The 19,966-nt window shown below is 46.5% G+C and overlaps 2 protein-coding genes across 2 annotated transcripts; both read right to left on the bottom strand.

Annotated features, from left to right (window-relative positions):
* Window positions 1–7,066: 7,066 nt before the first annotated feature.
* On the bottom strand, window positions 7,067–8,604 carry LOC120383564 (olfactory receptor 14A16-like; the record flags this gene model as incomplete). Its single annotated transcript, XM_039501718.1, has 2 exons — window positions 7,067–7,099; window positions 7,900–8,604. Coding segments are annotated over 2 exons (738 nt in total), but the record flags the coding sequence as incomplete, so codon positions are not given.
* Window positions 8,605–18,784: 10,180 nt separating this feature from the next.
* On the bottom strand, window positions 18,785–19,741 carry LOC120383563 (olfactory receptor 14A16-like). Its single transcript, XM_039501717.1, has one exon. The coding sequence runs from the start codon at window positions 19,739–19,741 to the stop codon at window positions 18,785–18,787; it is 957 nt and encodes a 318-aa protein (XP_039357651.1).
* Window positions 19,742–19,966: the final 225 nt, after the last annotated feature.

Genomic DNA, 19,966 nt, shown 5'->3' with positions numbered 1-19,966 from the left:
CCACCTTCCCTGCCCGCAGCCAACCCCTGCCTGCAACCACCTGCAGCTAACCCCTGCCACAGCCACCCCCTGCCTGCAGCCACCCGCAGCCAGTCCTTGCCTGCAGCCAGCCCCTGCCCGCATCCTCCTGCAGCCAGCCTCTGCCCTCAGCAGCCAGCCCCTGCCACACCACCTGCCCTGCCACCCCCTGCCCACAGCCTCCTGCAGCCACCCCCTGCACACAGTCACCCACAGCCAGCCCCAGTCTGCATCACCTGCCCACAGCCAGCCCCTTTTGCAGCCAGCCCGTGTCACACTCCCTGCCTCCAGCTAGCCCTGCCCCACGCCCTTCTCTGCAGACAGCCCCATGGCCACTGGTGCCCTGCAGTTCTCAGGGCAGTAACCCTGCACACCTGCTTCAATGGGGGGGGGGGGCAGGGAGCAGCTGGGACCCACACATGTACACCCTAGGGTGACCAGACAGCAAGTGTGAAAAATCAGGACGGGGGTGAGGGGTAATAGGAGCCTATATATGAAAAAGACCCAAAAATTGAGACTGTCCCTATAAAATTGGGATATCTGGTCACCTTAGCACACCCCAAGGGAGTGGCGGGGACCCACATATGTGAAAAGGAGCTCATTTCTAGTTCAGGCCCATCTTTTTAAAAAAAAAATTTAGGTAGGGTTAACATACATCTGTATTTTCCTGGACATGTCAGGCTTTTCAGTTCTTAAATCGCTTTTCAGTTCTTAAAAATTCCTCCCAGGAAAATACGGACGTATGGTAGCCCTATTGGTACAAAAATACATGCTGTGGCACATCCCTTAAATCAGAACTTTTTATAGGAAACCGGTTGTTAAGATTTTAGCAGCTCATCACTGCCCCTGGGGACAGAACTTTGGAGGAATTCTGTGTTGTGGAGATTTTCTTTATCTGATCTTCAACTTCTACTGGGATGAATGGCCCAGGTTTCTTTCTTTCTTTCTTTCTTTCTTTCTTTCTTTCTTTCTTTCTTTCTTTCTTTCTTTCTTTCTTTCTCTCTCAGTAGTAACATTTATCCTTTCTGCAGACAGCACTAAAATAAAAGGCTCCTTTGGCTGCAGATGCACTGTTTAAAAATGTGAAATGTACACTAGACATTCGTGTCAGAGAATGAAAGATGAGGGGCCAAATCCCCAGCGGGTATAAATCAGCCCTAGATCTATTGGAATCAATGGTTCAGATCCTCAGCAAGTTCAAATCAGGGTAGCATCGCTGGAGTGAATGGGTCAGAGCTCCAGTTTTTGTAAATCACCTCTAGCTGCCTTGGTGTCAAAGGGTCCAGATCCCCAAACAGCTCTTGTGTAAATCAATCCCAGTCCCACTGAAGTCAATTAGTTCCTCAGCAGCTATAAATTGGCATAGTGCTATGGAACCAGGCCAAGTGACATGAGCTGAATATCTATGCCCTGATGTCTAGCTTTTTGCTTGTTCCTGTATCTGAGATTCTCATTGCTGGACATCACAATCCCATCTCAATGCTCATAGAATATTCCAGTAACGTGGTTAATAGAAACCTATGAGATGGGTACCCAGCCAGTAAATGAACAGATGAATATTATAACTACACAGCAACACCCCGATAGTGAAGGTTGTGCCATGACTTCTGTTTAAAGTTCCACCTCTCCTTAAAAAAATGATATGCTTAGTCATATATATGCTTACCCAGTGCAGGGTACAGTTAGTGACCTAAATTTGGGGTCATTTGAGCTAAGGGTTGCTTAGATATAAGCCCAGTTACAAGTTTCTAGGTTTGTTTATTTTGCTCATAGCTTGAGCTCAAACTACTGATGTGATGTGCGACAAAATGGTCTCAAGCTGTTGAGTTTTACCCAATGTAGTACATGGTCCCCACTAAATGTTCTCTAAGCTCTTGCAGTTCTTCTGCACTGAAAGAGCTCAGCAGAATGCGTGGAGGCAGGAAAGCAGATAATGAACGCAAGGACAGGAGGGACGAGTGAGATAGGAGGTGGTGGGAACAAGATGAGAGGTGGCAGCAGCGCGATGAAAGGAGGCAAGATCCAATGCTGAGGCTACTGGCATGTGGTGGAGCTGCAGGAAAGGCAGCCGGAGCACAGACCAATGCTGCAGCCCCTGTGTAACTGCTCTCCCCCCTCCACATGTTCCATAGCCTCCTCACCCAGATGCCAAGAACGTGGTGGGGGGCTCTGGGGACCCAACCTCTCCACCCCAGAGGAATGCCCAAGCAACAGAAGGCTGGCATTCAGTAAGTTTTGAAGTGCAGTGTGGCCTTGTCCTTCCCTCCTCCCCTCATCACCCCTCAAGGCTACTTTGCAACTTTTCCCCCTATTTGTGTGATGAATTAATAAAGAATGCATGATTTTGAAACAGTAATGCCTTTATTGCCTCTGAAAGCAGTAATCAAAGGGGGGAGGTCGGTTGGGTTACAGGGAAGTAGAGTCAACCAAGGGGGGTGGGTTTTCATCAAGGAAAAACAAATATAACTGTCACAGTGTAGCCTGGTTTTCAAAGCTTCTCTGATACACTTCATGCCCAGCTGTGCTCTTCTAATTGCCCTGGTGTCTGGCTGTGCAAAATCAGTGGCCAAGTGATTTGCCTCAACCTCCCACCCCACCATAAACATCTCCCCCTTACTCTCACAGATATTGTGGTGCACACAGCAAGCAGCAATAAAAATGGGAATATTGGTTTCACTGAGGTCTAACTAAGTCAGTAAACTGCCCCAGCGCACTTTTAAACATCCAAATGCACATTCTACCACCATTCTGCACTTGCTCAGCCTATAGTTGAACTACTCCTTACTACTGTCCTGGTTGCCTGTGTATGGATTCATGAGCCATGGCATTAAGGGGTAGGCTGGGTCCCCAAGGATAACTATAGGCATTTCAACATCCCCAACGGTAAGTTTCTGGTCTGGGAAGTAACTTCCTTCCTGCAACTGTTCAAACAGACCGGAGTTCCTAAAGATGTGAGCGTCATGAACCCTTCCCAGCCATCCCACGTTGATATCGGTGAAACGTCCCTTGTGATCCACCAGTGCTTGCAGCACCATTGAAAAATACCCCTTGCGGTTTATGTACTCACTGCCTTGGTGCTCCGGTACCAAGATAGGGATATGCGCTTCGTCTCTCACCCCACCACAGTTAGGGAAACCCACAGCCTCCTCTACCCACAGATGTAGGAGATCCACCCACTCCCATGTAGTCCAGGCAGGTGCCTGTTTGCTACAGGAAGCCAGCATGCTCAGCTATATGAGCTCTCCACACCAACCAAACAGGAAGAACAATTTAAATCTTCCTGTGGCTTTGAAAGAGGAGGGGTGTATCCTGCGTAGCTGGATGCAGGGCAGCTGAGTTCAAAAACGGTGACCAGAGCAGTAACGGTGGGCATTGTAGGGTACCTCCTGGAGGCCCATTCCAGTGATGTGAGGAATGCAGTGTCTACACTGACGTTGTGTCACACTATCTATGTTGCAAAAAGCTCTACGTCTCTTGCCAAGGTGTTTTTATTAAGTCAGTGTAGCAGGAGAGTTAAAATGGCGGGTGGAGCATTGCAGTGTGTACACAGCCACTGTTTTGTCAACAGAAGCTGCCTTTTGTCAACAAAACTGTGTAGTGTAGACAAGGCCACAATGTTACAGCTAAATATGAGGTAGAAAACATAGTTTAGCATAAGTAGTTCACACATATTCCAAGAGACTATTCAAGATGAAATGTCCCGTTAACACTCCTCCATTCATAGAACAAAACAGAGCACACAGAAGCCAAAGTGGCCGCTGTGGAATCTTCCCCCTCTACCCTGCCCTGGAAGGACCCTTTCTGTACATAAAAGGAGATTCTCTTCTCCATATCCCTGCATGCTTCCTTAGTAATGGAACACAAGAATGATTGTGGCAAATTATTGCCAGTAATGTTGATATAAGTATTATGGGGAGACATCTTCTGGGAATTGGGCAAAGATCCCCTGTTTATTTCATACGGGCTACCATAAAGAAATCAGAGAAAAAAAACCTAACAATTATTTAACCAGAGTGGAACAGCTTCAAATGGAGTGATTGTGGGAGCCTGTAGCAGGGTGGACCCCTGCTCTGGCCCTGAAGGGGTTAAAAACAGCCCTGGGAAGGGGCCGAGGCTCAAGAAAACAGCCTTTAGGCTGGGCTGAGTGGGGCAGTGGCTGCAGCTGGGGCCACGCCCCAAAATGAGCCACAGGGCCTTATAAGAAGGCCAGGGAAGCCAGAAGCCAGGCAGTCTCTCTCTGCCTTCAGAGAGAGAAGGGCGTGGCTGCAGGGAGCTAGAGACTGAATACCTGAGTGAAGCAGGGCTGGGGAAAGGCTGAAGAGCTAGGGAGCTCCTGCCTGGAAAGCCCCAGGCTGCGACCTAGCAGAGGGCTAACAGGTACTGGGTGTTGCAGAGGGCAGCTCAGGGGTAGGCCAAGGCAGCAGGTCCAAACCCAACCTTGCCAGTGATGAGTAGGCTGATACTGCAGTCTGCCCCAGGATGTGGGGCTAGACAATGACTGGCAGTAGCCATATACTGAGGCAAGGTGGGGATAGAGGGTGGGGGTTAATGCTAGGTGGCAGCACCCCATGTAAGAGGGCACCGGGTCCAGGGAGGGACACGGGGGGCCTGAAGACAGGCGGATCACCAGCCTGCAGAGGGCGCTCCGAACTGAAACAGAGCTAATTCCCGGAGTCACCAGCAGGAGGAGCCACAGGGGTGAGTCTGACCCATCTACAGAGCCTCACATTAGAATAACCCTAACACTGATGACATGGACGGGACACTGGATCCTTTCTCTATGCAAGCCCTTGTCAATTATGATCTCTCTCTCTACTCCATTCATCAGTGTGGTGTCTAAAGTCACTGACACACCAGGTCCCAGAATCCTAATTTTTGAAAGAAGGCGGCAAGAGTGGCAGAATGGTGTCAGAGGGCACAACATTAATGTAGATAACATTGCCCTGACAGTTTACATAATAGCTGAATTTGTGCTGTTCCTCGCGAGACCCACAGCTCCAATTCTGGAGACTTCTTGCAAGTTCTCAGATGTGAAATGCCGTAAAATCAAGTGACAGCAATATTTGTATTATTTGTTCATTTGGACTGGTAAGAAAGCCCAAACGCTAGACCTCTGCTCTGTATTGTAAGAATATATGCAAAATACACTGACTTGGTTCACCAAATCATGGGTAACATTCTCCTTCCTTCAGTATTAAACTCTCCCATTAACCGACTGTAATTTTTCTCCAGTAACCAATGGCAAAATTTCCCCCAGAAGTCAACTAGAACTTTCGCCTCCTTCAACCACCCATAGACTCCTATGCTCTCCACTAATCAGACAAATCTGTCCTTCCCCACCCGTAGACTCATCTACTCTCTACTAATGATAAGATTATCCTCCATTCACCCACCAAAACATTCTCCAGAAGAACCAGCCATAGACCTTTTTACCCTTCACCACACAGAGTCTTCTGCACTTGACAACAATCACAGACCTTCCCTCCTCCTTATTCCCTATTCACAATCCATACAATTTCCTTAACCAAACTAAACTTCTTCCCTTTTCACTGACCAGGAGATCATTCCCCATTCATTCACTTTAACATTCTCCCTCCTCAACCAATGAAACTTCCATATAATTTTCTCATCAACCCAGCCAAGCCCTCAAGGAAAGCTTGGGAGAACAGGTAAGCCAGCAGCCCATCCTGAAGGTTAACAGACTTGGTTTGCAGCTTCAGAAGACAATTCCACTGCCAATGAAGCACCACTGGTTTATTCACGTGTCTCAGCAGATTACTGTTGCCCTGGTGTCTACCTTAAGATGAGAGAAGGGACACTTTACCTTGATGTTTTCTAATGAGGCCATAAGAACAAACAAAGCTTGAAAGCAGAGCTGGCCAAAACATGGAATTTCCGCTTTGTGGGAAATGTTGCTATTTCAAATTTTCCCTCTAACTGAAAACTGGGGGGCGGAGGTGTTTTAGAAACACCAAGACGTGGTGCTTCAGAAACAAAATTTTCTCCACAGGACCCCAGCATCTGCTGAGTGAAATGGACTTTCTTGTCAGTTTCATGGCTGCTAATAGGAGCAGAATGTGAGTTTCGCTGAACAGCTGATTCCAGGCTCCAAGCCAGCTGGTTGTCCATATTATGTGACTCAGTGGCCATTTTGGGAAGCCAGCTGGCCTGGAAGTCTGGAAGCCCTGGTGTTCCTGGGCCAGGGTCGTCTGCATGCTGAGATTGCCCTAGAGCCACGGCCTCTGGGATCCCATACCAAGGTCTTCAAACTTCCTGCTCCTTAGCAGCTCAGCTTGGCAGTTAGGCAATCCATTGCCAATCTGCCCTTGCTTCCCTGAAAGTTCATCAAACCTCAGACGTTTCTGCGAATCATTTTGGGCTCTATGAATCAGCATTTTTGGACAAAACTCTGTTTCAATCAGAAATTTTCCATCCAGCTCTACTTGTGAGCTACCCTGTGATTTATCTCTGCCGGACGATGAAGTGAGCTCCTACTCTATATCACTGGCAAAACAGAATGAATACAGCCAAATCTTTTTGTATGAATAATAATTTTGCTTTTTCGGGGAATGTGATTCAGCTGAACATTCCAGCCATGCAGACAGGAACATTTATGGAAACAGTGACATTTAGGGAAATGGGATGGGGGTTTGGTCAGTGCACGCAATGGCACTTGCATGGAAGCTAGGGGAGAAACTGGTCTTCTAACTGCACACCACGTTGGTCAACATCATTCCAACAGAAAATTAAGCATGAGTTTCCCTTTAAACCTACAATTAAAGTAAAGAATGTGCTGAAGTGGCTGTGGAATCAGGGCCTGTGTACAGAGTATTCAAGGGGAGTGAGTTTGAAATTCATAATCATGAGTGTTTGGAGCAGATCCTCAAGTGGTGAAAAGTCTCCGAGATCTATTGACTTCAATGGAGCTATGACAATTTAAACTAGCTGAGGATTGCTTCCTTGGTTTTTAAGGATCCCGAGTGTGATACTTCCATTTGTTCAGAGAAATGAAAGAGAGCATGTTAAAAATGTATCCTGTCAAAACAGCTCAAAGTTCAAACACCAAGTATTTTAGGATGAACTGTTTGTAAATGAGAGAGTAAGATATAGCCATAAAACGCTTTGTTTAATAAGGAGTATTTATAAGAAAATCATGTTCTGGACATAGACAGCCATTAACAGGAAAAGAAGCACAATAATTTTCACAATAATCTCCATAGATTATTCATTATCTAGCTAGCTAGTTAACATAATTCACAATCAAATAAAAATCGATCATTATGATTAATGAGGTTGTCACTGTGGGGAGCAAATCTTCATCTCGCTAAGAAAACCCCATCAGAGAGATGACATTATGGCACTTCCAAGAGAGAGCAAATATCGAAAATCCTGTGTAACCAAACACTCACCACCTCCCCAGGCTTTCCCACCTCCAAAGAAACAAACCAAACCAGCCAACAAGTTAAGCAAAAAAAAATCTGACAAACAAGTAAACAAAAAACACAAAGAACAATTGGATTGATACCTCAATCAGAGATTATCCCCCCAAAATAAGAAGAGCCTGAGACCTCACTAGGGACTTTGCTATGACTATTGATTTTATGGGTAAGGTGCTCAAATAGTATGGTGGTGGATAGCAGTATATGAAGATAGATTCCAATCTTATTTACATTGGTGTAAAACTGTAATAACAACTTTTTTCTTGAGTCATGTTTGTCTGGATTTTTCCTAGTGTAAATACCCAATTCTCCATAAACAGATTGAACAGTATTTTCTCAGGGAGGCAATAATGTCATCAGCTGATTATACAAAGAAACACAGAATGAAATTGTTACTGACGGAGAAATATGGACATTTTATTCTTAGAGACCTCCAACCTACCAGTTTACTCAGTGCACCTTTGAGCTCTTTCTTTCTCATGCTGTAGATGATCAGATTCGTCATTGGTGGCAACACAGAATAGAGAACAGCCACCATGAGATCCAGACCTGAGGTTGAGCTGGAGTTGGGTTTCAAGTAGGCAAAGGTCCCAGTGCAAATAAACAAGGAGACCACAATGAGGTGAGGGAGGCAGGTGGAGAAGGCTTTATGCTGGCCCTGCTCAGAGGGGATTCTCAACACTGTGGTGAAGATCTGAACATATGACACAATTATGAAAAGAAAGCAGCTTGAGGCTAAGCACACACTAAAGATGAGAAACCCAACTTCACTGAGGTCTGAGTTAGAGCAAGCAAGCTTGAGAAGCTGGGGGACTTCACAGAAGAACTGATCCACCATGTTGCCTCCACAGAAAGATATTGCAAATGTGTTTCCAGTGTGCACTGCAGAGTAGAGAATAACACTGATCCAGGCACTGGCTGCCATTTGGATACAAGCTCTCCTGTTCATCACTGTCTCATAGCACAGTGGTTGGCAGATGGCGACATATCGGTCATACGCCATGATGGTCAGTATGGCAAAATCTGCTGAAGTGAAGAAGAAGACAAGAAAGACTTGGGCAACACATCCACAGTAAGAAATCAATCTTGTGTTCATGAGGGAGTTGGCCATGGATTTGGGGATGGTGACAGAGATGGATCCGAGGTCTAGGATGGACAGCTTCATCAGGAAGAAGTACATGGGGGGGTGAAGTTGGTGTTTGAGGGCTATGGCTGTGATGATGAGAAGGTTCCCCAGTAGGGATGCGAGGTAAAGCACTAGAAACACCACAAAGTATAAAATCTGCAGCTCCCGAACATCAGAGAATCCCAGGAGAAGGAATTCGGTCATGGCGGTTTGGTTGGACATTTTCTTCCTCAGTACATCGTGTGATGGCTGTAGGGGGAATGAGAAGGACAATGATCAGAGTTAGAGTGACAGTGGGAATGGCCCTGATTCCCTTTCATGTAATATCTCATTATATGAATGTCAAAGGTGCACAGCACTCGTCACTTGCAATGATGAAGTATTGTTAGTGCTCCTCACCTCTGACAATCAATCAGTCACGTTATCACATTAGTGTAAATTGGGTCGGTTCATTTAAAGTCAATGGAGCTTCGTTACTTTACCTCTTTTGAGGATTTGGCCCAAGTTGTGGCCTATGAACATGCTTTATGAAGGATGGAACAGAGTACAATCCAAACCCAACAATTCTTCCAGAGAAGATCCCTCTGCTGCAACCATCACCAAGCTCACAGGTTGGCCATGAAATGGATAGATTAAAATGCCAACACAGCCTGATTCTCATGTAGACTCACCCAGCATCATAAGTAGCAGCTCATCTGTGATTTTTCTACCCGAAGCTCTATGCCTAGACGGCCTGCTTTCTGCTTCCAAACTGATTTATAGCACCAACTCCTAGCTGCACTTCGGCCTGCGTGTAACAATGGACTAGCAGCAGCCCTCTGTCACCACTATGTTGTATCATTTACTCTGCGCTGTGCAGTGCAGGAGTTGTCAGGACACGGGCTCTACTCTTGTCTCTGCCAGTGACCTGCTGTGTGACCTTAGGCCAGTCATTTCCCCCCTTTCTGCCTCTGTTTCCCCTCCCTCCCTCCTTTTCTCTGCTCTGTCTACTAGGACAACTATCCCTTTGGAAGAGAAATCACATAGATGCAGTAGAATAAATGGTTTGAAATTAAGGTTTTATCAGGCAATATTAATGTTCCCCAATTTATTTGAAGTTCAAGGCAGGTAGGAAATTTTCATCTGTGTTCTTTCTAATGGAAAGTGGATTTTCAGCTAAACAACAACAAATCTCAGAATCTGTCTGCTTTTCTCCAAACATTTTTCAATCGGGTTTTTAAAGAAATTGAAAACTCAAAACCCAAACATTTTTGGTTTTGTAATAAAAATAATCCAGTTTTCAGCAAAAAGTTTTCATTTGCCAAAAATTGAAACAAAAATGGATTTGAGGTTTTCAGTTAAAAGTCAAAATTTTCCTGAAGGATGGAAAAATTCCAATCAGCAGTAGGTATTTGATTAAATTGAGAGTAAAAGTCTTAACAAGTTCATATTGTAATTCATATTTATCATCTTAATTTTCCCCTGTATGTTGATCCCCCAACATATTTAATTGACACAGAAAACTTACTGTGCTGATCTGTGTAGATTTTTTTCCCAACGTATTATCCATTCAGCCATCCAGCACCAGGATTCTTTGGTCAATATCTACCAGAATCTAGAAGCTAAAGGCACAGGCATCTGAGAATCCTTTCCCCCTTCATTTTGAGACTGCTCAGCCAGAACTTGACTCAAACCTCTTGGCTCTGCAGATGAGCTGTGTGTAGCTGGCGCTGAGCATCATCGGCATTAAAGGACAGATGCTGCGGGAAGGTGATTTATTCATGTCTATTTTCTAAGGGCTAGCGGGACTCACTCCCTGGAGCCCTGCACAGCTCAGCAGCACAGGCCCACAGGCAAGTGCATAGGTGCCTAGGTGATAAAGCCAAAAGAGCCATTCTGATCCTCTAGTCTGCCCCTAACATAGCACAGGCCTATGATCTCCCCCAGCGTTCCCTGATTCCAGCCCAGCTTCTGTGTTACCTGTGGGCCAGGATCACAAAGATGAAGACAGGCACCTACGGGGATTTATCAATGCTCCTAAATGAGCTAGGGGACTAAGTCCCATGGTTATTCAGTGGGAGTGAGGAGCTTAACCTGCTTAGATGCTATTGTCAATCCCAATAGGCAGCTATCTCCTCCTTTAGGTCCCTAGACCCCTTTGTAATCCTGGCCCTGTGTCTCTCGTTAACTTCCAAGGCCTGGGCTTCCCCTGAATTGCTGAAAATGGTGCCTGGGATTTGCAAAGGAGCCTATGGCAGTAAGGCGTGTACATCTTGGGCTCGTAAATCCCTTAGACACCCTTGAGAATCCCAGCCTGTAATGATAACTAGGTCAGCCTGGTGTCTAGAGAAAGAAGGTCGAGATGTGAAGAACTCCTGTGATGGAAGCCCAGTTATGCAGCTATGTTACCTCAACTCTCTGTGCCTCACTTTACCAAAATCTGGGGGATAATAATTGAGACTGGATGAAAATTTTACAAAGAAACGTTTATTTAGAGATGATCCATGATTCACCCACTGAACCCATCTTACCCTAGACTCTGAGTGTTTCTCTCCCTCTCCCTCACCTAACCCAGACCCCCAAGCAAACACCCACAGCCCTTAATCTTCTCCCACCCCTCTCAAAACCCCCACCCCACAGACCCTGTCAGCCCCTGTTCTTTGAGATTCCCCCTCCCATGGCCGAGTCAATTCTCACCCAGAGTTCCTGACTCAGATTCCTCAGAGATCCCTGCTTAACCCCTCTGCCCACCAGTTCACTCCTTTGCTTAGCCCCACTACCCTGACATGGTCCCAGCTCCAGGGAACAGCCACTCACCCCTGACTCCAAACACCTGCCCATTCTCTCCTCCTTCTCCCCATTGGCAAGCCCTGGCCACCACTTCCTTCCTTCCCCACTCTCCTCTTTCCTCTTCCTGGCCAAGCCCCTTTTCTGAACAGTATTTCCAGGGTGGCCTCTGCCCACTGCCAACCAGCACACAGCTAACCTGGGGAACTCACTTCCACAAGGTATTGCTGAGACAAAAAGGTCAGCGGGGTGAGACATTGGCATGGATCACAAGAGCCTTCGTGGTTATATTAGATCAGAGAATGAATTAAACTGCCATGGTGCAGGTCTCCAACCAGCCATTAAGTCACAGGGAACCTCCCTGAAATGGAGATCAGTGCAGAATTGTCCACTGGGGGGGGGGTCCCTGTCCCTCTATTTTCAGCAGCTGGTGGTGGTCCCTCGAAGAGTCACAGCTCTGAGCTGGGCTGTTCCCAGGAGCCTGTGGAAAGAGGCACATTTACTCCCATAAAGCTCTGCTGACTCCCAGGGCTGGATTCAGACACTCCAGGGCCATGTATGGAGGTGGAGAGGGCTTCACAGAAAGGCTGGGACAATGGCATGGGACTCTGCTCTGTCCCAGAAGAGGAGCAGGTGACTGTCCCCCAACCCCTCGAGATCAGCTAGGTGCCCACAGACAGGCAGAGGGCAGTCATGGTCCCCACAATCCTTACCTCCCCAGCCAGGATGTGTCTGCTCGGGTGAGGCGGTCAGGACTGCTGTGCTCTTCCCCTCTCCTGCTCAGAGAGCCCCCTGCATTGGTGGAGTTGTTGGAGTGCTCCAGAGCACTGGTGCTGGGAATTCAAATGCCATGGAGATGCCTGGGGCAGTTCTCTTCTCCCAGAGCCATTGTCTCAGACCCTCTTCAGACTCAGGCAGACAATGCGGCAGCTGCTGCACTGGGGGCAGATCTCCCCATTCTACCCGTATTGTTCCAGGCTGTGGGTAATGCAGCATCTGTTGCTGGCCCCAGTCAGACCAAGGGTACTGGACACCCCCACCCATCGTACCCCAGCATGTCCTCTTCCTGGTATCTAGTCATGCTGTCCTTGATGCGGTACAGCAGGCACTCTGATATCAGTGGGTGCTCCTTGAGATTCACCAGATGGGGAGTTTACGGGAGGGGCAGAGGGATAGTGAAATGAGGTAGGAGACGCTGTGATTAGTGCGGGGGGGGCTGAAGGGCAGAGCACCTCATAGAGAAGGGCCATGCCCCAGGGGATTCTGGGGTTGAAGGGCCCAGGACCACAAAGAAGGGCCACACCTCAGCAGGGACTGGAGTCAAAGGACCTGAATCTCCTCTTCCTTAGACCAGACATACTCCATTGTAACACCCTGGGGTGAGTGAGGGGGAAATGAGCCCCATTCAGTACAAATGAGTTACTTCTGATTTACATCAGTGTGAATGAGAGGGAATCAGCCCTATTGACTCCAAAGGAGTCACTTCTAACTTTTCTTAACGTTGGTGTGTTTTGGTGCTGATTTATTGTGCACAGACAGAGATCAAACCAGGGCTCAGATCCGCACAGCAGGGAGTGTTTCCAGTGCTCAAGGGCCACTCACCAGCTCTTTGGAGGAAAAAAAGTGACAGGGTTATTAGCCAAAGGGTTTAGCTTTCAGTTAGGCCCATCAGCCTTCGAAGGGCTTGGAGACGCACTGAACATAAGAACATAAGAAAGGCCGTACCGGGTCAGACCAAAGGTCCATCTAGCCCAGTATCTGTCTACCGACAGTGGCCAAAGCCAGGTGCCCCTGAGGGAGTGAACCTAACAGGCAATGATCAAGTGATCTCTCTCCTGCCATCCATCTCCATCCTCTGAGGAACAGAGGCTAGGGACACCATTCTTACCCATCCTGGCTAATAGCCATTTATGGACTTAGCCACCATGAATTTATCCAGTCCTCTTTTAAACATTGTTATAGTCCTAGCCTTCACAACCTCCTCAGGTAAGGAGTTCCACAAGTTGACTGTGCGCTGCGTGAAGAAGAACTTCCTTTTATTTGTTTTAAACCTGCTGCCTATTAATTTCATTTGGTGACCCCTAGTTCTTGTATTATGGGAATAAGTAAATAACTTTTCCTTATTCACTTTCTCAACATCACTCATGATTTTATATACCTCTATCATGTCCCCCCTTAGTCTTCTCTCTTCCAAACTGAAGAGTCCTAGCCTCTTTAATCTTTCCTCATATGGGACCCTCTCTAAACCCCTAATCATTTTAGTTGCTCTTTTCTGAACCTTTTCTAGTGCTAGAATATCTTTTTTGAGGTGAGGAGACCACATCTGTACACAGTATTCGAGATGTGGGCGTACCATGGATTTATATAAGGGCAATAATATATTCTCAGTCTTATTCTCTATCCCCTTTTTAATGATTCCTAACATCCTGTTTGCTTTTTTGACCGCCTCTGCACACTGTGTGGACATCTTCAGAGAACTATCCACGATAACTCCAAGATCTTTTTCCTGACTCGTTGTAGCTAAATTAGCCCCCATCATGTTGTATGTATAGTTGGGGTTATTTTTTCCAATGTGCATTACTTTACATTTATCCACATTAAATTTCATTTGCCATTTTGTTGCCCGATCACTTAGTTTTGTGAGATCTTTTTGAAGTTCTTCACAATCTGAATTGGTCTTAACTATCTTGAGTAGTTTAGTATCATCTGCAAACTTTGCCACCTCACTGTTTACCCCTTTCTCCAGATCATTTATGAATAAATTGAATAGGATTGGTCCCAGGACTGACCCTTGGGGAACACCACTAGTTACCCCTCTCCATTCTGAGAATTTACCATTAATTCCTACCCTTTGTTCCCTGTCCTTTAACCAGTTCTCAATCCATGAAAGGACCTTTCCTTTTATCCCATGACAGCTTAATTTACGTAAGAGCCTTTGGTGAGGGACCTTGTCAAAGGCTTTCTGGAAATCTAAGTACACTATGTCCACCGGATCCCCCTTGTCCACAAGTTTGTTGACCCCTTCAAAGAACTCTAATAGATTAGTAAGACACGATTTCCCTTTACAGAAACCATGTTGACTATTGCTCAACAGTTTATGTTTTTCTATGTGTCTGACAATTTTATTCTTTACTATTGTTTCAACTAATTTGGCCGGTACCGACGTTAGACTTACTGGTCTGTAATTTCCATGATCACCCCTAGAGCCCTTTTTAAATATTGGCGTTACATTAGCTAACTTCCAGTCATTGGGTACCGAAGCCGATTTAAAGGACAGGTTACAAACCTTAGTTAATAGTTCCACAACTTCACATTTGAGTTCTTTCAGAACTCTTGGGTGAATGCCATCTGGTCCCGGTGACTTGTTAATGTTGAGTTTATCAATTAATTCCAAAACCTCCTCTAGTGACACTTCAATCTGTGACAGTTCCTCAGATTTGTCACCTACAAAAGCCAGCTCAGGTTTGGGAATCTCCCTAACATCCTCAGCCGTGAAGACTGAAGCAAAGAATCCATTTAGTTTCTCCGCAATGACTTTATCATCTTTAAGCACTCCTTTTGTATTTTCATCGTCAAGGGGCCCCACTGGTTGTTTAGCAGGCTTCCTGCTTCTGATGTACTTAAAAAACATTTTGTTATTACCTTTGGAGTTTTTGGCTAGCCGTTCTTCAAACTCCTCTTTGGCTTTTCTTATTACACTCTTGCACTTAAGTTGGCAGTGTTTGTGCTCCTTTCTATTTGCCTCACTAGGATTTGACTTCCACTTTTTCAAGGAAGTCTTTTTATCTCTCACTGCTTCTTTTACATGGTTGTTAAGCCACGGTGGCTCTTTTTTAGTTCTTGTACTGTTTTTCTTAATTTGGGGTATACATTGAAGTTGGGCCTCTATTATGGTGTCTTTAAAAAGGGCCCACGCAACTTGCAGGGATTTCACTTTAGTCATTGTACCTTGTAACTTTTGTCTAACTAACCCCCTCATTTTTGTATAGTTCCCCCTTTTGAAATTAAAGGCCACAGTGTTGGGCAGTTGAGATGTTCTTCCCACCACAGGGATGTTGAATGCTATTGTATTATGGTCACTATTTCCAAGCGGTCCTGCTGTAGTTAGCTCTTGGACCAGCTCCTGCGCTCCACTCAGGATTAAATCAAGAGTCGCCTCTCCCCTTGTGGGTTCCCGTACCAGCTGCTCCATGAAGCAGTCATTTAAAGTATCGAGAAATTTTATCTCTGCATTTCGTCCTGAAGTGAAATGTTCCCAGTCAATATGGGGATAATTGAAATCCCCCACTATTATTGGGTTCTTAATTTTGATAGCCTCTCTAATTTCCCTTAGCATTTCATCATCACTATTACTGTCCTGGTCAGGAGGTCGATAATAGATCCCTACTGTTATATTTTTACTAGAGCATGTAATTTCTATCCATAGAGACTCTATGGAACCTGTGGATTCGCTTAAGATTTTTCTTCATTTGAATCTACACTTTCTTTAACATATAGTGCCACTCCTCCCCCTGCACGGCCTGTCCTGTCCTTCCGATATATTTTGTACCCCGGAATGATTGTGTCCCATTGATTGCTCTCAGTCCACCAGGTTTCTGTGATGCCTATTATATCTATATCCTCCTTTATCACAAGGCACTCTAGTTCACCCATCTTATTATTTAGACTTCTGGCATTTGTGTACAAGCACTTTAAAAACTTGTCCCTGTTTATTAGCCTGCCTTTTTCTGATGTGCCAGATTCTTTTTTATGTGACTGTTTATCATCTGATCCGGCCCTTACATTATACTTCTCATTCCTCTGCTCCCGACTATAACCTGGAGATTCTCTATCATCAGACTCTCCCCTAAGAGGAGTCTGTGTCCGATCCACACGCTCCTCTGCAGCAGTCGGCTTTCCCCCATCTCCTAGTTTAAAAACTGCTCTACAACCTTTTTAATGTTTAGTGCCAGCAGTCTGGTTCCACTTTGGTTTAGGTGGAGCCCATCTCTCCTGTATAGGCTCCTCCCATCCCAGAAGTTTCCCCAGTTCCTAATGAACGTGAACCCCTCCTCTCTACACCATCGTCTCATCCACGCATTGAGACTCTGAAGCTCTGCTTGCCTACCTGGCCCTGCGCGTGGAACTGGGAGCATTTCTGAAAATGCTACCATAGAGGTCCTGGATTTCAGTCTCTTCCCTAGCAGCCTAAATTTGGCTTCCAGGACATCTCTCCTACCCTTCCCTATGTCATTGGTACCTACATGTACCACGACCACTGGCTCCTCCCCAGCACTACACATAAGTCTATCTAGATGCCTCGAGAGATCCGCAACCTTCGCACCAGGCAGGCAAGTCACCATACGGTTCTCCCGGTCATCACAGACCCAGCTATCTACATTTCTAATAATCGAATCTCCCATTACTAACACCTGCCTTTTCCTAGAAACTGGAGTTCCCTCCCCCGGAGAGGCAACCTCAGTGCGAGAGGCAACCCCAGCACCATCTGGAAGGAGGGTCCCAACTACGGGAAGGTTTCCCTCTGCTCCCATCGACTGCTCTACTTCCCTGGGCCCTTCTTCCTCCTCAACAGCACAGGAGCTGTCTAAGCGGAGGTGGGACAATTCTACAGTGTCCCGGAAAGCCTCATCGACATACCTCTCTGCCTCTCTCAGCTCCTCCAGTTCCGCCACCCTGGCCTCCAAAGCCCGTACATGGTCTCTGAGGGCCAGGAGCTCCTTGCACCGGCTGCACACATACGCCACCCGCCCACAGGGCAGGTAATCATACATGCAACAGTCAGTGCAATAAACTGGATAGCCCCCACTCTGCTGCTGGGCTTCTGCCTGCATTGTCTCCTAGTTAGTGAAAGGGTGGTTTATGGAAAGTAGTTTTGGACTGTGGTTCGGTTTATGGGTTTTAGGGGGGGCCCACGGGGATGGGGTTAGGGCTGGCGAGGGGCTCCCACTCCCTTCCCACTCCCCTTCCAAACTCCCTTGCGAAACTCCCTGTTAGCAGCCCCTGAATGGATTACAGTGGGCACGTGCATGGAGAGAGGATCAACAGGTTCAAAGCTACCTCTGGCTCACAGGCTGTGAGTCCTTGAAGGGGGAATGTCCAGTAGTGTCTGACAAACCCGCATGCCATCTGGGCACTTTGAGTTCAGATCAAACCCTGAGCCGAAATCTGAACCTAAGAATAAGGAGGCACCTGGCTCTGTCTGAGGGTTTCTAACTGTAGGGAAATGTCACCTGGCGCACCGCAGAATATTTAGATGGTAATGAAACAATTTTTGAAATACACTTACCTGCTGGGAGAGGTGGATGATGAGGGTGGAAGAGCTGATGGGAATTGCGGGAGTAGGGTTTGGGGGGCAGCGAGGGGAGGGAGGTTATTGGGAAAGGGACGAATAGGGTGGGTGGGTAGGAGATGGGTTGGGGGTCAGGAGATGAGGGGTAGGACACTGGGAAGAGGGGACATGAGGGTGAGTGATGGGGGACTGGGAGAACAGAGGGGTGTGATATCCTCTCTCTTTCAATGTTCAGAGGGCTCTATGTTCTCTCCCCTCCCCAGTGCAAAGCCTCACTTTCCTGTTAGGTCCAGTTTTGCAGCGTGAACAATAAAGCGAGCACAGCACCGAGCTGTGTTTCCATCAGTGCTCTCTGCACCTATGTGGATCCAGAACTAGAACGAGGGGCAGGGTGCCCCACATTCACCTCCCTTGTGTGTGCCAGTATCAGGGGGCTCGCAATGCATCTATGGTGTCGGATACCCCTCCCTTTCCCTCTTTTGTGATCTTGGGGGCTTTCTCCTTACCTTTTGACAGGAGGGGGAACTGAGCCTCTCCCTAATCACCCCTCCCAATGTGTGCCAGGGTCTGGGGAAGCGCCGCCGCTCAGGGTGTGAAGCTGAGGGGAACCCAGAATGACCAAGTAGTGCACAGTATACAGCTCTTTTCTAGAACAATGTGATGATTCTTAAAAGAGCCTTTTACTTCACTCATCATCCATATCCATGGCCACCTACAGCTGCCACAATGACCACTAACTCGGACCAACAAGCTTCCTTTCTGTTGAAAAACTAGGAAATAAAATGTCAAAAAACATTATTAACACAGAGTTAATATTTCCCAGTGACAGCTCATGCTTGTCCAGAAGGTCGAGTTCAGCTAACTCACACTTCTAACAAGGAAATGCAGAAATGAATTAAATGCCCTCATAATTTAGATAGATAGATAGATAAATAGATAGATAGATAGATAGATAGATAGATAGATAGATAGATTCTTATCTAATTCACAGTAGAGTAACTCCACTGACTTCAGTGAACTTAGTCTGCATTATTACTACTGTGAACACAACATTTTTGCATAAAAAGCCTGAACATCACATTCCCATGGAAACAATAATGTCATCAGTTGATTATATCTTTAAAGAAGCACCGAATGAAAACATGGTCATGGGAGAAATCTGGAAATTTTATTCTTTTTGGATAACTTCCCCTCAGTTAGTTTCCTCAGGGCACCTTTTATCTCCTTGTTCCTCATGCTGTAGATGGCTGGATTCATAACTGGAGGCATCACGGAATAAAGAACAGCCACTATGACATCCAGACCTGATGTTGAGCTGGAGGTGGGTTTCACGTAGGCAAAGGTGGCAGTGCAAACTAACAAGGAGACCACAGTGAGGTGAGGGAGGCAAGTGGAGAAGGCTTTATTCCGGCCCTGCTCAGAGGGGATTCTCAGCACTGTTTTGAAGATCTGAACATATGACACAATTATAAAAGCAAAGCAACTTAAGCCTAAGAACAAGAGAAAAGAAGTAATAACAACTTCACTGAGGTATGCGTCATTGCAAGTGATCTTGAGCAGTTGGGGGATTTCACAGAAGAACTGATCCACTTTGTTACCACCACAAAAAGGTAATGCAAATATGTTCCCGGTCTGCATAGTAGAAATGGGAATTCCACTGATCCAGGCACTGGCTGCCATTTGGACACAAGCTCCCCTGTTCATTATAGTCTCATAGTGCAGTGGTTGGCAGATGGCAACGTACCGGTCATATGCCATGATGGTGAGAAAAGCAAAGTCAACAACAGCAAAGAAAATGAAGAGAAAGACTTGGGCAACGCACCCAGAATAAGAAATCGACCTGGTGTTCAACAGGGAGTTGGCCATCGACTTGGGGATTGTGACGGAGATGGAACCGAGGTCTAGTATGGACAAATTCATCAGGAAGAAGTACATGGGGGTGTGAAGGTGGTGGTCGACCACTACAAGGATGATAACAAGGAGATTTCCCACCAGGGCTGCCAGATAAATCCCTAGAAACACCACAGAGTGTAAAATCTGCAGCTCCCGGTCCTCAGAGAACCCCAGGAGAAGGAACTCGGTCACGGTGGTTAGGTTGGACATTTTCTTTCTCAGTACATCATGGCCTGTCTGTGGAAAGAAGGGCAAGGGCAGTGGTCAGGCTAATGTCCTCCCTCCTCCTCATCTCTGACAATCACACCACTACTGAGGAGCATTGTCACACCAGTTTAAATTGCCACAGCTTCCTTACAGTCAATGGATGGCGTCCGTTTCCTCCATCTGAGGATCTGGTCCAAGATGAAGCTTGATAAAATGCAATGTAAATAT

The sequence above is a fragment of the Mauremys reevesii genome, linkage group 15 (assembly GCF_016161935.1).
Source record: "Mauremys reevesii isolate NIE-2019 linkage group 15, ASM1616193v1, whole genome shotgun sequence".
NCBI classification, from domain to species: domain Eukaryota; kingdom Metazoa; phylum Chordata; order Testudines; family Geoemydidae; genus Mauremys; species Mauremys reevesii.
This window is presented reverse-complemented; position numbering and strand designations above follow the sequence as displayed.